This window comes from Plectropomus leopardus, chromosome 3, assembly GCF_008729295.1.
Source record: "Plectropomus leopardus isolate mb chromosome 3, YSFRI_Pleo_2.0, whole genome shotgun sequence".
NCBI lineage: Eukaryota > Metazoa > Chordata > Actinopteri > Perciformes > Serranidae > Plectropomus > Plectropomus leopardus.
The window spans coordinates 24,384,534-24,401,302 of record NC_056465.1 but is presented as its reverse complement, the minus strand read 5'-3'; the positions used below and the strand labels follow the sequence as shown (position 1 = coordinate 24,401,302).

General features: G+C 39.3%; 1 protein-coding gene across 5 annotated transcripts in view; it reads right to left on the bottom strand.

The window, feature by feature from the left end:
* The window catches only part of ap3d1 (adaptor related protein complex 3 subunit delta 1), a 32,492-nt gene that overhangs the window by 14,833 nt on the left and 890 nt on the right, over positions 1-16,769 (bottom strand). For all 5 annotated transcript variants that reach the window (XM_042481231.1, XM_042481238.1, XM_042481251.1 and 2 more), the window contains exons 2-17: positions 12,731-12,826; positions 11,325-11,405; positions 10,914-10,994; positions 10,687-10,794; positions 10,419-10,548; positions 9,613-9,752; positions 8,426-8,499; positions 8,254-8,303; positions 8,028-8,077; positions 7,582-7,630; positions 4,989-5,134; positions 3,823-3,971; positions 3,472-3,702; positions 2,173-2,404; positions 1,859-2,004; positions 288-429 (exon numbers count right to left, since the gene is read on the bottom strand). In XM_042481231.1, coding sequence (XP_042337165.1) covers positions 288-429; positions 1,859-2,004; positions 2,173-2,404; positions 3,472-3,702; positions 3,823-3,971; positions 4,989-5,134; positions 7,582-7,630; positions 8,028-8,077; positions 8,254-8,303; positions 8,426-8,499; positions 9,613-9,752; positions 10,419-10,548; positions 10,687-10,794; positions 10,914-10,994; positions 11,325-11,405; positions 12,731-12,826 — 1,905 coding nt within the window. The remainder of the gene's footprint in view (positions 1-287; positions 430-1,858; positions 2,005-2,172; positions 2,405-3,471; positions 3,703-3,822; positions 3,972-4,988; positions 5,135-7,581; positions 7,631-8,027; positions 8,078-8,253; positions 8,304-8,425; positions 8,500-9,612; positions 9,753-10,418; positions 10,549-10,686; positions 10,795-10,913; positions 10,995-11,324; positions 11,406-12,730; positions 12,827-16,769) is intronic.

The following is a 16,769-nucleotide window of genomic DNA, read 5'->3' as shown; positions in this document are numbered from 1 at the left end:
TTAATCAATGAAGGCACAGCCTACCTCAGTTTAGCATGAGAGGGGAACCTCATGGGAAGGCAGATTCACAGTAAAACTTAGACAAAGTCAATATTGTTTTGAAGATGTGGAAAAACACCTGAAAAACACCTTCATATCCAATTCTTGCATTATATATGAATGTTTTGACTATTTCCAGTTACAAGGGGGAAATATAGATAAATATGTACATACATGAATGTGAATCTATACTATTCACGGAAGAATTTTGCTTGTTCATTTCAACAATGGTTCATCGACCAGCTCACCCTTGCCAGCTCCTTCTCGTCCACCTCTGTGTGACGGGGGCGGGAGTGTTTGGGCTCCTCCTTGGCAAAAATAGCCTTGGGCTGCTCATCCTCAGACTCGCTCTCAGACGGAGGCTCGTTGATCCAGGCATCCAAGTCAAGACTGCACAAACAGACTCAGTTACACTTCACTGGTCTCACAGAGACATGCAAGTTTCCGCTTATCTCGGTGGTTGACCACAACAGTATAAACATTTTTTTCTTTGATTTTATATACTCTACTTTTATGCTTTTTTTATGCTTATTTTATTAATAATGTCAGTGGGTTATATTTTATTTTCCATTTTATGTTATGCACTCTGTGCACTAAATTTTCATCCTTATTTTATCTTAGTTTTACTAGTATTATCAACTGGATTTTACCCATTTGAAGATGCATTCTATTTATTCTGTTCTGATTTTATTTTATTTTTACATGCAGGTTTTTTATGTCTTTTTGTCTTTAATGTGTTTCTGATGTGAAGCACTTGGTGCATTTAATTTCTTTCTTGTAAAGCACGTTGGGCTGCATTTCTTGTATGAAAGGTGCTTTACAAATAAAGTTTATAACTATTATTATTATGGATTTCACTAAACAAGATTAGAGATGCAGTCATGTCAAACTATGTAATACTATGGTTTTAAAGAGGACCTATTATGACTATTTTCAGGTTTATACTTTTATTTTGTGTTTGTACTAGAACATGTTTACATGCTTTAATTTTCAAAAAACACTTATTTTCTTCACACTGTCTGTGCTGGAACACCTGTATTCACCCTTTGTCTGGGACGCTCACTTTAGCTCCTGTCTCTTTAAACCCCTTTCCCCAAAAAGCCCTGTCTGCTTTGATTAGTCAGTGTTTCTGGGTTTTTTAAATCTGCGCTTTTGGCGTCTATGACACGCCTTTGCAGCTGGGGGAATGACTTTGACAGAGTATAGTGGCAAATTCTACCACGAAAAAAATTACCAATTAAAGCCTCTAAACACAACTGGACATGTTCTAGTAGGTAAATGATCTGGAATCTGGGAGAAATTTGTATCGGCAGCCAAGAGGCAGGTGGTGAGACAGGTAAAAATACAAATAAATGATCCAGGAAGTCTCAAATTACTACAGACAACCACAGAAAAATACCAAGGCACTCCCTCTTCAGGTAAAATAATCTCATACATTTATACTTCTAGAATAGGAAATAAAAAAATCAACGCAATCGCATTTAGGTCATAATCATTGCTCATGAACTATCTGCACTAATCTGACACTTCCTTATCTTGTTTTTTTTACTTGTAGTAATGTACCTGGAGCAGATGACGTCAGCTTGTAGCCAAGGCAGGAAAAACACTTGGACACAGAGTTTTCAGAACGGTCTAAAGCGTTAAGGTTTTGCTCACAGGGATTACGTCTACATTTAAGATTATCTCTTTATTTGAAGTTTTAGGCACATTTAGTATAAATCCGACACTGTACCATTATATATATATTTATGGCAGAAGATATGAAAAAGCATTACAGGCTTTGATCTGAGTCTGTTCATGATATGCTGAGCCAACTCACCCTTCGGGAACAGGCACTTTCTTCTGTGCCTTGGGGGCTACAGGGTTGAGTTCTCCAGCGAACAGAGCGATGACTTCCTCTGCGACTTCGACCTCCTTCTGTTGCAGTTTCTGGATGTACTTGACCAGCTGCAGGATGCAAGACGCCTGAGGACAGGACAGAAGGTGAGACACACAGAGAAGATTAGCAGAGTCATTTATCTGATTTGTAAACGGTGTGTTACTTTATGACGTATATGATGCCAAAGTTTGAAGGGTAAAAAGTAAGAATTTCTGTTATGGTTTGGGCAAAAGAAATCCAGCTCTGACTCTTACCCTCTCCTGCACCTCCAGGTTGGCGCTCTGGACGAACAGCGGCAGCCTGTCAATCATCAGCTGACTGGTTTCCTGCGCTGCTGTGCTGTCTGTGTTCCCCTCCTGGCTCTTCAGCACGGTGGCAAACAGCTTGGCTGCATTCTGCACATACACTGCCTGGATGTGGCCCGGTAGGGTGGCCACCTTAGGCCGCAGCATGGCCTCTAGTGTCTGCATCGGGTTCTCCAGGTGTCTAAGGAGAGGAGGTGGATTTAGAGCAGGGATGTGCGTGATTAGTCAGGTATTTCATTAAACACTGCTACACTGCTGAGCTAAATGAGATAGGTGCTTAGGCTTGTCATTTGTTTGGCAAAAAGGAGCTCCAGAGAATCCTGGATGCGTGCGTGTGTGTGCGTGCGTGCGTGCGTGCGTGTGTGTGTGTTTGCCTAAAATTTCAGCAACATTTAAAATACAATTTGATTATAATACATTGTATTGTATGTGAATTCATTTCAAATGGCTCTTGAGATATGCACAATATTTTTCAGTGCATTGTTTAACCTTTTGAATAAATTACGCTCAATTATGGGTGTTTCTAACCATTTTCTTTCGTTTAGACCAGTTAACAAGTAAAAATTTAAACTTCCATTAAATGCAAGGGAAATGAGCTGTTAGAAACATCTTTAATTTAGAGAAGAGCCTCAATGAAAACTGCGCTGAATCTCAATACTGATGCAATTTGCAGCATAGCACTGATGAAATATTTCATGATTATTTCATGAAAAAAAAAAAAGGTTTCAAACAAAACAGCAAAAAGGTTTGAAAATGCCTCTATCAACCAAAATAACCTAAACATCAGAAGTTTCCAAACATGTAACTACAAATGGGAATCCTATCACTTACATGCAATTTGAAATTGAAGTTGTTTGTTACTTTTGACAAGTAAAAAAAAATAACGCAAATGTCAATGAGTCTAATTTAGAGGTACATTTCAGCACTGCAGTGTGTGCAAAGAGCTGTCACTCAGGTATGGCTGGGCTTGCTTGTATTTGGATGATAAAAGAGGACGGAAACACAGAGGTGAGAGGAACAGTATCTGAACTAAGCTGTCAGTAATCTCTCTGTGGATTCATTGTCACAGGCAGCTGGGTAATGGGACACCTTATTATCGTCATAATACAGTCGTGAAATTTTCATGCAGGGTAATCATGGTCAGTCAAAAAAGGCTGTTGACAAAAAAAATTTAGTCACAGTTCTCGTTAAACTAACACTAATATCCGCTTATACCGGTGTGCATCCCAATGAGATGAATCAACGTACTCTGAGAATTCTCCGCAGATCCAGGCTGCTGCATATAACACTTCACAGATGCCCTTTCGCTGCACGTTGCCTGTCAAAAGGTGGGCGTTGTCCAGCAGAGTGGCCATCTGGGCAACAGCAAAGACCCGGATGGCTTTGACCCGGATAGCCACGTCCAGCATCTGAGAGGCAATGAGGTGGCCGTGCCGTGTGCCCTCTAACCGGGTCAGCTCCACCAGGATACTGATGTACCTGTCAAGCAGATATTGGGAGGTGCAAAATCATGCCATAGAGTCAAGTGAAGTAACATCAAACAAGAGTTAACAGAATAAGGAGCAAAATATAAGACAATGCTGGTGTGGTGTGACTGACCATTCGAAGTTGGTGATGTATTGGTAGTTGCTCTGACTGCAGATGTCGATGATCTTGGTGAGGAGTTCATCCCTGTAGGTGGTTCCTTCTGCTTTGTCCACATGCAGCATCAGCTTCTTAACAATCTCCATCAAGTTCTTTTTGGATACCTAAAAGAGAAGCGATCACATTTACACATATGTATGCAAACGTTTAAAACATTATGTATTCAACTGATGCAGGGAGAGACAGAACATCCTCAAAAAAGCTTTAAAAGTAAGAGAACGCAACCAAATATTTTGAACAGTGAATACATCACACAATTTTTACATGATATGACATCACTTAATAGCACACAACCACTGGTTAGGCTTGCCACTGTAGTCGGTGTTACCTTGTCTGTACACAGTATTTAGACATTCACCAATGATATTACTTGCACATAACCCCCCAGTCGTTTTGCATTTGTTATTTGTTTTTTAAAATATAAATAAAACCGATTTAGTTTACTTTCGCTTTTCAGTGCCCACATTCATTGCAAAAAAAACCCTCTACTTTGTAAAATACTAAGCATGTTATCAAAGCTGAGTTGGACAACTATAAACTGAAAGTATCTGCTCCGTACAGCGACAGAGTGGCAGCACAGAGCTCTGCTAGAAGCCAGGAACTTATGCACAAATAAACATTAATGCCCACGCTATCAGGGTGACTACCACACAAACATGAGGATGACAGAGGAAGAAGCAATCATCCTCAGGTAGAGAGCACATCCCGTGAGAGAAGAGGGAGATGACAAAGAAAGAGAGCTGCTGCCAAGCCCAAAAGAAAAAGAACTTTAGCAAGATTATTAAAAGCACGCGTTGCCACAGTCACACCAATTGTTACTGTTCCGTTTTGTTTGAAAGACATGAAGATCTAACATTAAAAATCAAAAGTGCGCTAAATAAAATGAGAGTCATCTGTCCATATATTTTCATGCAAAATATCTAGTGTAATTGGTAACACCTGTTTCATAAATTTAGATTTGCAGGCGGAAGGTAAGCTAACATACAAGCAAATTTTACACCAAAATGAGCTCTGTTGACTACATCCCATTTTGGCTATTGTAATGATTCCTTCAAGTTCTTAATAAACATTTAATCACAAAAAAATAACTGAATTAACTGAAAAAATTGATTTATTCATACCATGCCATAGAGCAGGTCCAGAGCTCTCAGGCGGATGGACTCGTCCTTGTCATCCAGACACTGGAGTATGAGGTCCTTATGAGACTGCACAGACTTGGGGTGGGTCTTCAGGATCTTTGACATGGCCAGCAGGCCCAGGTACTTCACTACAAAAGCAAACATGGCCTTAGCGCATTTTTTAAAACAAACATATGTGGACCCTTAGCTTTCTGCACCCAAGCAAGTAAAAGAATATTTACTTTTATCAGCTGACATTATTCTCCACATTAACATCAAAGTACGTTCTTATAATATTTTCCAACTCAAGTTCTATCATTTATAAATTGGATTATTCTTACATGATTGCGACTGCAATTACACAACAAATACAAAACCTGTTTGTGGAAAAACTACTTTTTTTTGGAGATTCATGATTTCTAGAAAACTCTTTGAAAACTGGATTACTTGTTCAAAAATGACAATTTATACTATATTTAATACTACTAACTACCTACTGTATTACCCTATAGCTTGTGATTCTTTGAGATCTAGCTTGCTGCATTCGGAAAATATTTATTTGTGAAAATAATATGAAAAAATGACTGTTGCTTTATCTTCCATCGCACAATCTATAGAACGCAAATGGAAATGACACAAATTAATAAAAAAGGAAAGGAACACAAAACATACAGAACAATGGAAAAGACACACAAACATAAACACACGGTACAACACACACATACTGGACACAGTAGTTTTGATTTATCCTTGTCGTTCTTCCTGCTCACCAAATTGATTTTTTTTTTAAAAAGATTCAAAAATCTGCTGAGTCACCGCTTTCTTTTTTTGATCAACAAATTTGGCAGAGACAAATGCCTCTCAGGTTCTCGGATCAATAAGTGTGTGTGGTTGGTATTGACCTTGGGGGTGAGGTGAGGCTGGTCACTGCAGTGAATACATTGCAGAAATGACCAGGGACGTGGCCTCAGTGCAGCTGTAGGAGACACTCAAAGTACCTCTGAGATGGAAAAGTGACAGCAGCAGTTCAGTAAAGTGCAACTTTCTCTCAGCGAGAAAGGCACATTTGAGTGATGAAATGTGAGATGGACAAAGAAAACATTTCGAAGATCGTTTAGTAAACTGCTGCCTTCAGTCCATCCATTTCCAGGTTTCTGTCTGTTCATTAAAAATGCTCCTGGCACAGCTACATATCACCACTACTCTACTGCAGCTGGTGTTTGCATCAAACATCTCAAACAGTGAATTCAGCACTTACACATCCTCACCTTTTCGGACTGCAATGCATCTAATGCATTAAGAATGATATTGTGGGTTTGTCACCTGATTTTCCATTTAGACAATTAAACTTAGCTTGCATAAAATGTTTTTCAACAATGTTGGCCTTCCAATATGGCCTCTTTCATTAAGAATACTTCACCCACAAAATGACCACTTTTACAGCAATTACTCACTATGTTATGTAGAATTTGTGAAGAAAAAATCGTTTTTCTTGCATGCCTCACAGTAAACAAAGAATCTTTAAAATTAAGATTTTTAAAGAATTGAAGTAAATGGGAACCACGTTTAACAACTGATAAACTATATGAAAATATTGGTTGACAAACTCACACACATGCTTTTTTGCTGAGACGTGAGGATACAAAAAAACGTCGGGAGCCCTGAGTGTGCCTGAACACACGTGTGTGTGTATGAGCTCCGCTTGAGCAGAGTTTAAACACACACATGCACAGGCACACCACTTGTCTGTGCATTAGACGATTTGTACCGACATGTTTTAAACTGTAATATTTTACCAAAAATGCATGTGTTGGGGGAATACTGAGCGTAAGACTGAATAAATGAAACTTTTACTGAAAATTTTACTGAAGGACTTGGTGTGTAAACTGAATGTTTTGATATAGTTTGGCTGTTGTCAAACGTTATCCCAGTTTATTTCAATTTGTAAAGAATATTCACTTATTTGGATTCTTCGTTCACCATGAAAGAATACAGGAAAAAACAGTTTTCTTCACAAAGTCAAGGTAATACACAGTGAGTAGTACATATACAAATGGTCATTTTGCAGGTGGAGTATTTATTTTACAGCCTTACAGCTGTTACTTTATCCTCCTAACAACAGGTACTGTGAAAGGATAAAGAAAAACCTAAAACCACAACAAAGTTCTAAGTCTACTCCACACACAAAACTAAGTATGGGTGTCCAGATAACTCGAATGGCTGGATAACATATTCTCAGCTCCAACGTGAAGCGTGCAAGAGATTGTATTTATAGAGCCACGCCTGATGTTTGAGTATAGCAAACTGGCAACTTTTAACCCTTTCAAATTGAAGCAACAAACCAGGAAAAACTCCACAGAGAGTTGTTCATTTTATGGGTCAAACACTGGATTTGTGTGTGAAACTGGCAGTGACTTCAGTGAAATGATATTCTAAGTAGGGCCCCTAATTGAGTAAGGGACTATAATAATGTTCGAGTTATCCAGAGTCAGGGGGTCTACGTTGTTGTTGTCTAAGAGGGCTGACTGTTCCACATAGTCAGAAACACGCAGACAATGAGAAAATGACACACTGCAGGCATTGACAGAGGGCTCACAGTTCTGGTCCGAGTCTTCTATCAGGATGCGCAGTTTCTGCACACAGAGCTGAAAAAGAGAAAGAGAGAGAGAGAGCAAGAGAAAAGGAGCCATTAACATCACTGTAAACCTTTCCACACCAGTTTTAGTCTTGTTATGTGGACACACTTCAACAAAAAAAAATAAATGAGACAAACAAAAGTGGGAGAAAAGGGGCTTATATTTGAGGTTAAAATGATTTTTTTCATGCGTTACTGAGACTCACAACAACTGAAAGCAAAAAAAGAAACAGCTTCATGAGTCCTACTGGCCTGTTTTATAGCTACTGTGTCTTTATTTTAAATATGTTTGAGAGACTTATGAACTGAAAGAAGCATGCATTGTGGTTCAACTGGGGTGGAAAGGGTTATGAACAATATTTAACCAAATGAAAGTGCAGATGGAGGAGTGGACCTCAGAGGCTTACCTGGATACTAGCACTGTGGTTCGGCATCCCAGAGGACAAAGAAATCAACACTGCAATGTGGGACAAAAAAGAATTTAGATCCGAATGTTGACTTAACATTTTGTGAGAAGAAAAAAAGACTTCAAGCTGTGATTGTAACTTCTACAAAAAGGAACTGAAATAGATTGAAACACATATTGAACTGAATTGTGTCACTATAATGCACACATTGAAACGCAGTACTGACCTGCAATCACAGTGTTGACACATTCATACAGCAGAGACATGGCAGAGGTACTGTGAGGGACGAGGAGAGGAAAAGAAACAGAGAGAAGTAGTGCGGATTATTATTGATATGCTCATAAGATCCAACAGCTTTAAAGATCTGAGGTTTTTTTCATTGAGGGGTTTCATCTCACCTGTGGATTAAGTTTGTCAGAGGTTCGATCAGCTTCTTCCCCAACCGTGGCTCCAGAGGCGTGAGCGCACCAAACTGTAAAACAGCATACAGATTGCCATGACGCACAGAAAATTCACATTAGAATTTACACTTTCGACTATTAATGTTCTTATCTGGGTTTTTTCAATGGAAATGCCCACTTAGCCCTGGGCAGTGACAAACCGTAGGTTAGGATGCTGATAATATCAATAACCACTGAAGGGCCTTATTCGGATCTTTGAAGTGGGGTTGTACGACGTACTTACACATTGTCAATTTATTACCTACAGTAACAGGCATTGCTCTCTTCAAAGAAACCAGGCTCCTTTGATAAAAAAGGCAATTTTACCTCTCAGAGTGTGGGAGTTGCAACTCTACCGTTGCCTTGGTTGGTTAGGTTGTTTTTATTACTGTGTGACTTTCGGATCCAAACTAACGTGGCGTCCACAGCAGTATATTGCTTAGCCTGTGTTGCACTTATAAGGAATATAGCGGATTTTCAAAGTCAATAATACATAATTTTTTATGTTGCAATGTCATCATGCAGCAACCTATGGGCTTGGGAAAATAGTATTTTGCCAACTCTATATAAATGGTGTGACCAAAATTTGAATAGTCGTATTTGAATACACAAGGAACACTAGTGGGAAGCAGCAGAATGATATTAAAAAAAAAAAAAAAAAAAAAAGAAAAGTGGACCAGCCCTTTAACTTAACTCTCTTTTCAGAAACACAGATGGATAAATAAAGGCCTCATATTGTAAAAAGGCGCCATGAATTACTGGTAATGAACCGGTAACAACTGTAAGAGATGTGAACTTGTTTTACTTTAAAAAGGTGAGCAGTGACTCTGTTAAAAAAAACCAAAAAAAAAACCCAATTTGCTATGCAACGCAACCTATCATGTGACCTCAATGTATTTTGGTCAACTGAGGAGAATGCTGGTGTGGGTAGAAGTATCAGTTCCTCTTTTATGATAGATGTATCCCTGTATGATTGGTGCAATACTGCAAGAGTCATATAAAACGGTTGCTTTGTGGCACACAGTATGTAGCAAGTTGCTGTTCATACATAGGAATAAAAGCATGGCAGCAATATAAGACCAAATGTAATATTTCCACACCAAATCCAGAAACTCTTATGAGTTACCTGTATCCTGTTGACTCACCAGCTTGATGATCTTAATGAGAACCCAGTTATTAGTAGAGGAGGTCATGAGTTTGAAGAAGAGGGGGGCCAAAGACAGGTAGTTCTTGGGATTTCTCCGAGCCAGCTCACAGATAACATTTACTGCGGCAGACTGGACACCTAAAGATGACCAAAAAATAAAAAGTAATTAGAATAGAAGTTCAAACACATAATTTATTCAACTGAAATAAAACTTAAAAAGCTGCAATGTATGTGTTTATTTAAGGTTAGGGTAATAAGTGTGCCTAAAATACAATTATGAGAATATAGCAATAAAACCCAGGCAAAGGAAAAAAGTTTAAATCTGTCGAATCTCCGCTGTACGGACAAAATTGACAAAATATTTTCATAAGATGCATTCTTTTCATTAAGATGCATAACCATTTTTTATGCCTTCATAAGTGGTGAACATTTTAAGAAAAAGCAGAGAAGGAGGGTTTTTTTTAATGTCCTTTTGACAACAGTTGAAAGTAATGTTAACAACAAACCACTCAAAGAATTTCAGCCTAGTAAATATTGTCTCACAGATGTGAAATGAGAAAATGTGACACCACAGACACAGTTCTGGTCAAAAGCCATTTAAGGGAATAAACGTCCTGTGAGATGTTTTTGTCCGTGCAGCAGAAATAGTCCTGCGAGTTGTTGAATATTCCCAGACAGCCTTGGCAGTATCACAAATGAGCCTCCCTTAATCTCATATTCTTACTTGCTGAATATTTCATAGGGTTCAGGTGACAAAGCACAAGCTTCCTACGTAACGGCTGAGTGCAGCATCCTTCCTGATACCTGGGTCTGGGTCCTCCAGTTTCTCCTTGAGCCTGGGGAAAGCAGGTCGCAGGGACTCTGGGTACTTTAGAAACACCTTGTACATGATCAGCACCGCTTTCTTTCTGATGTAAGGTTTAGTGTGGGACATCTAGGGTGGGGGAAAAAGTAGAGAAAGTACAGATGATTGTGATCAAACTGGAAAAAAAGGTTCGGGAGCCAGAAAAAAAAAACCTAAAGAGCACAAGGCCTGGTTGGTAAACCTCTTGACATACTCTCCATGACTCACCAGTGTCATGATGTCATTGGCCAGGTCTCGAGCCAGGTCAGGGGTCACAAAACAAGAGAGACCAGTGAGGGCAACACCTGTGTCATACTGGTTGGGGCTGCTGAGATCCTGAGAGAGAAAAAGAAGAAAAAAAATATAGAAAGATAGTCTACAAAACAGAAAAGGTTGTCTAAGAAATAATTGACAGTGAGATGTCCACAGAGCGTGCAGAGGAGAATAACACTGACCTTTCGGATCTGATTGGTTGTCAGCATGATGACATCGGTGCTCTCGTGAAAGCACTGCGAGGCCGCAAGGTAGCCAATCCTCTGTAGGAAGAGAGAAAACATTCTGTGCTGCATTTCAACTGTGCTTTCACACTGTATATTTCAGTACGATGCTATTATTACAAACACTCATCAAGCTGCGGCAGTTCCATGGAGATTTACCTGCACAGTACACAATGTGACTATTCCTTGTGCTATTTTTGGCTGAGTATCTATGTGGAGAAATTAACTTAAACTCAACAACAAAGGACAGTTTCTGAGACTCGCGTATCTAAAACCTACACTTGGGCGTACACAACAGTCATAAGTTGAATCCACAAAAAGTGACCAGGAGCTGTATTTCCAGGGCGAGTGATAATATTCCAGTCGTACCTTGTACGTGAACTTGGAGGAGCTCATGACTTCAACGATGTTGAAAGCGGCCCAGCTGACATCATAGCCCAGCATCTGAAGCTGTATCACGGAAAAGAAAAGGGAGAGTGATGTGGGTGACTGAAAGGAGCAGAGGAGCTCTAAGCTGTCTCTGTGTTGTGCAGAGAGGCTAAATGATTTGAGCTGAAAGCTCTCAAAAGTGGGCGCAGATGCCAATTGCAACAAGATATCTAAGACTAAAATGTGGGCCTTTGCTATAAATAGAAAGAGTGCTTTCATTTAAACAGAAATTGTGCACCGTTCTTAATAAGTGTTGGCTGCCAGCTATTAGGCTGCGTTGAGACTAAGTTTCAACTACAAAAAAAACATTTGTACATGCAGTCTAGTACCAGTTTTATGATAATGTTTTAAGTGGTATCTCACTGTTCACTTCTGTTAGCTACTGATGAAGCCTTGAGCTGAAACAATGGGCTCTGACCAGCATGATGCTGATTGAATAGAAAAGATAATATACAAAGAGCAAAGTCAGTGTGCAGCTCCTTTTTACAGTTATCACAACCAGACCGAATTTTCCATTGCGTGCATGTAAATGCAACATGTCAGCCTTGCAGTGTATGAAACTGTTTGAGCATATTAGAGAGCACCAAATTTCATTTATTTCTCACCTGCTTTAGAGTCATATCACAAACCACATACTTATAAACAGGGTTCCCAAAGCTTAAGGCATAATACATCCAAGACTTTTTTAATGCCATTCTGAATGAAATTTAAGACTAATTTTACAATAACTGAAATTACAAAACAAACAAATTTTGCCCAAATGTTTATAGTAATTTAAAACATGTTTTTTGTTGGTTCCACTACCCTGATCTGCCAAAAGTTAATGCAAGTATTTGGTTAACTATTAAAAAAAAGAATAAATAAATATATGTTGCCAATTATTTTGAAATGTAACAATGCAACGTAAGAAAAAAAGGATTCACAGACTGCATTTTTTTAAGATTCTGAAAGATTGACTTAAGGTATTTTAATACTAATTAACGCCTTATCTTTAACGCCGTAACGCTAAGGATCCACAGGGACTCTGTGTAAATTGCTTATTAATCTAATCTTACCTGTTCTGTTTGGTGTATATTCTTCTTTGTTCATCTTGGGTGTTAAATATGGAATTGATTGCTCTGACGGTGCTATCTATAAGAATTAAGAGACTCTGGCATTGTTTTAGTGAGTTATACCTCTTATCACACACTCTGTGTATCAGTCCAAAGAAGCACAGGTGGGCTTACACTGAGAGCCCAGCAATAATGTGTGGCATCTATTATTATGTGAATCAGTGCGTATGTACCGAAGAGAGCGGAAAGATAGAGAGAGCCAGTGATTCTGAGGAGGGTGTTGAGAGATCTTACGTAGGTGAGCTTGCACACAGCATTGGCTTTGACAGCGATGTTGTCCTGCTTGAGCTCCTGTTTGATCTCATCGATGCATGTGGAGATGTACTTGGCCTGAGGGCAGACAAAGGAGAGGACAAACAACAGACACCAGATCAGATTAGGTGGAGTGATATCCGGATTGGGAGGCTGCTACCAAGCACCAGGAAAAAGCTGAAAAAACCCTGGTCTGTGTGTTGCTGCTATCCAAGTCACCAGCCAGCAGAGGTGGAGATGAGTAATTGTTTTGCAGGTTTCAAGTCAAATCTCGTCAGACAAGTCGTACACTTTATCCTTGACTTTATGAAGTTGGAACAATCATGACTCACAGGTGTTAATGTCAATGTTCATTAACTCTCACCATTACAGCACAACAGGGCATTAAAATATGTTTTTTAAACACATTTTAAGCAAGAAAAAGGCAGTGCAGTAACATAATCTTGGTTTACATCTGATCAGCACTGCCTAGGTTTATCGTGTGTTATAATTTTGGTCTGAGTTTGAGAGACAGAGAGAGAGGCTGGTAAGTATTTCGATCAGCTGTATTTGTGATGACAGCTGGCAATACGAAAATTTGATAGTACAGCCTGTATTTTGAGCAACAGTCCCAAGAGCAAACGAAAGTTTCCCCAGGGTATGTGGAGGAATATCTAGGCACAGGTTAGATGGAGGAAAGTCTACCACAGGTCATCTACACATACTACTTACACTGTTTTGATACAAAGCTGGTAGAAAATTGACAAAGTAACCATTTAAAGCACACTACACAAGAGCTCAGATCTGAGAAAACACTGCTAACAGTTATAGTAATGCGCTTACAGAGCAAAAAACAATAAACACGAGCAAAAGACTCATTTCTATAATTTCAATTACATGGCTGCTAAACACAGGTTATTTTATGCAAGTCCTCAGGTAACAGGTGACTCAACAGCTCGCCCATCCTCTAAAGCATTTTAACAAATGACCGCTTGCAGAAGCCTCACGCCTGAATAAATGAATGAATAAATAGCTGTTCTTATAACCCCTGTTGTAATACAGTAGATTTCCAAAAATAGAGAGAGAGTGGAAGGCACTTTTCATTCAACAGAGGAGGGCAAGCTTGGTTAGATAGAGCAATCAGTCAACCATTGTTGGGAGAAGCAACCTTGCAAAACAAACACATAGCTCTGTAGAGTGTGAGTGCGTGCTGGTCATGTGTGTGCAGTCATGAGACAGCACAGTGACAGGAGGAGGTAGAGGGGAAGGGGGGAGACTGAGCTCTGCTGCTGCTGCTGCTGCTGTTCCTGGAGAAACTAGCAGGGCTGGAGGGCGGGCAGGGAGAGATTCAAACCAAGATCACCAGACACACACACAGTGCTTCTGCATCACACTCGTCTTAAATGACCAATACAGAGCCCATTGAAATAACTGAGATATTTGTCAGAGGTCCAACAAAGACAACCTTTCAGCCAACAACGCTGACTGAGCTGGAGGTAAACTGGAAGGCCTAGACTTTCCGAGCAAAAAAATGAGTAGCTGAAGCTAACAAGTACATACTAAAATTACAGATAGGCCTAAAATATTACTGGTAATCTCACAGAAGTACACTCTAGGACATCCTCACAATACTTTATCTACAATATGCCTGCTGTTCCAAAGGCGTGGGAGGGAGAGTGAATGAATGAACAGTGCAGAGACTCCGCACACACGTGAAAAGCAAACTGTGGGCTGGCCAGGAAAAAGTCAACACACACTCAGGCGTGCACACACACACTCACAGTTTATTAATATTTCAGCAAACTGTCCACTGTTGACTGGGCAACCACCACCTTATCTGGGCTACCCAGGTTGGGTTACAGCTGGTGAACATCTCAGCAGCAAATTCACTGAATCAAGAGATCAAGCATTGACGGGCTCAAACAACATAGCTAATCTAAATGCCTGATTTTTTAGAAAAAAAATGTGGCACGAATGTAAGTTGAGGGAGGGTAGTTATATGCACATCACGTAGGTGCAAGGCTATCAAAAAACAGCTCATATGAGGAAAAAAGTGACACCTGCACACTTACTCCATGCCACATAAGTTTAATTAAGACAATGTTGCGATTCTACTTTGATCTTCATCAGGTCGAAATGTTTGAAAAGATGAAACCACACCTATATTTATACATAACGCACAACAATAGGTAGGTGGCAGGTGTGGTTGACCATATGAACCACTCAGGGTGGTAAAACAATGGACAATCAACAATTCTATAAATTGCATAATAAATGCATAGAAGAAATACATCGGGAAAGAAAAACAGTGATGTCGAGGCCATATTATAAGACATCAAACATATCTCAATAGATTAAAACATCATATAAAGATTCTTTATATCAAAATACATTAAACTGTATCATCAGTCTACATCACCTGTGTTCAAAATTGGATTAAATTAAGAGTAATCTCCAAAAAGACACCTAAAAATATCATATTCTAATGAAGGATAAATGGTCATATTCCAATAAAGGAATACAGTCAAATAAGAGAAGACACACACCGGTTATATTAACAAACCAACACATTTTCAGTTATTCGTGTGTGTCAGAGACTAGAAAAACACACACACTAAGAGTCCTCACAATAAAACCACTGTTATTAATTTTAAAGAAGATGTTTGATCTCATACTCTTGATTTAAACCTCTGGGTGTAAGAGTTTGGAGAGTGAAAATATAGAAACTCTCTCTCTCTGAAATATGAGTATAACAGAGATCCAAGTAGGATCAAAACGTATTCATTAAACGTGTGTGGTTTGGAGTAAGTGTGCAGGCATTACTGAATTCCTCAAGACACAAATGAAACATAATTCCAGGCCAAATGTGCACATAGCTGATAGGATTTGATGATTTCGCCCATTTGTACATTGTAGGGGTTGACTTATATGTTTTTTTGGGGCCGATACCAATACTTCTTATTAGTACTTAATGTGACCAATAACCAATATTTGGAACTGATATGCATTTACAATCAAAATGAAAATATTTTGGTTGAAATTTAGAATTTGAAATATAACAAAATCCAACACAAAACTTTGTTTAAATGCCTTTAGCAAACGTTTTATCAAAACTGAAATTTTCATTCATCGTTAAAATAAAACACTGGTACATATATCTGCACCTATATATATATATACTGCATATATTTGTGATAATCTGTCCACCCATAATCGAAACGCTGTCCTGATTGAACTTGTGTGGCAGAGTACTCTTTGTCCTCTCAGATTATAAATACTGTTTTGGTAAAATCATCATCATTAAAAGACGAGACAGAGTGTATGGGAGCGTACATCGATACAAAACACGCAGAATTGCACTGTTGGAAGATATTCCTTCTTCGTTTTGTTTCTTCTTTTTCTTTTCTTTTTGTGTGGCATGAAGTAAGTGTGCAGGCCTCACTTTTTTTTCTCGAGACACAAATGTAGAACATTATTCCTTGCAAAATGTGTACATAGCTGGTTAGATCTGATGGTTTAGCCTCTGCTTGTAAATTGGATTTAAATTGAGATGGTAAGCAAATCTGCCACGTTGAGAAAGTAAAGACTACCAGAAGCTGCCCTCAGGTTAGACACGCTAGCTCTAAATTTCACACCTGTCCTACAGCTTGAGACAGGTGAGCTCTGTGCAACAATCCAGTGATCCTGCCTCGCACCCACCACCTCCATCCACCTGACATAGAATTTTTTACAGCAAGGTTAAACACAGCAAACACAGAGCTTGTAAGAAGAGCAGGCTGGTGTGAGAAATGGAAACGTGGCTGTCCCAAACAGTGCCCTCTAACGGCCCATCCCACCACCCACCCCGCTGCTCCCACTCAGGTTGTGATGATCCTGTCATCACCCACAAAGCTGTGACAGGGATGACATCACCTTCAATCACTGATGGGATGTTTAAAAACGAGTTTATGCAAAGTGCAATTTTATGTCAACATCCACAATGGTTATACGTGCATTTTTAAGCTCAGAGCGAACCAAATAGGCAAGTTAGGCCTATAAACAG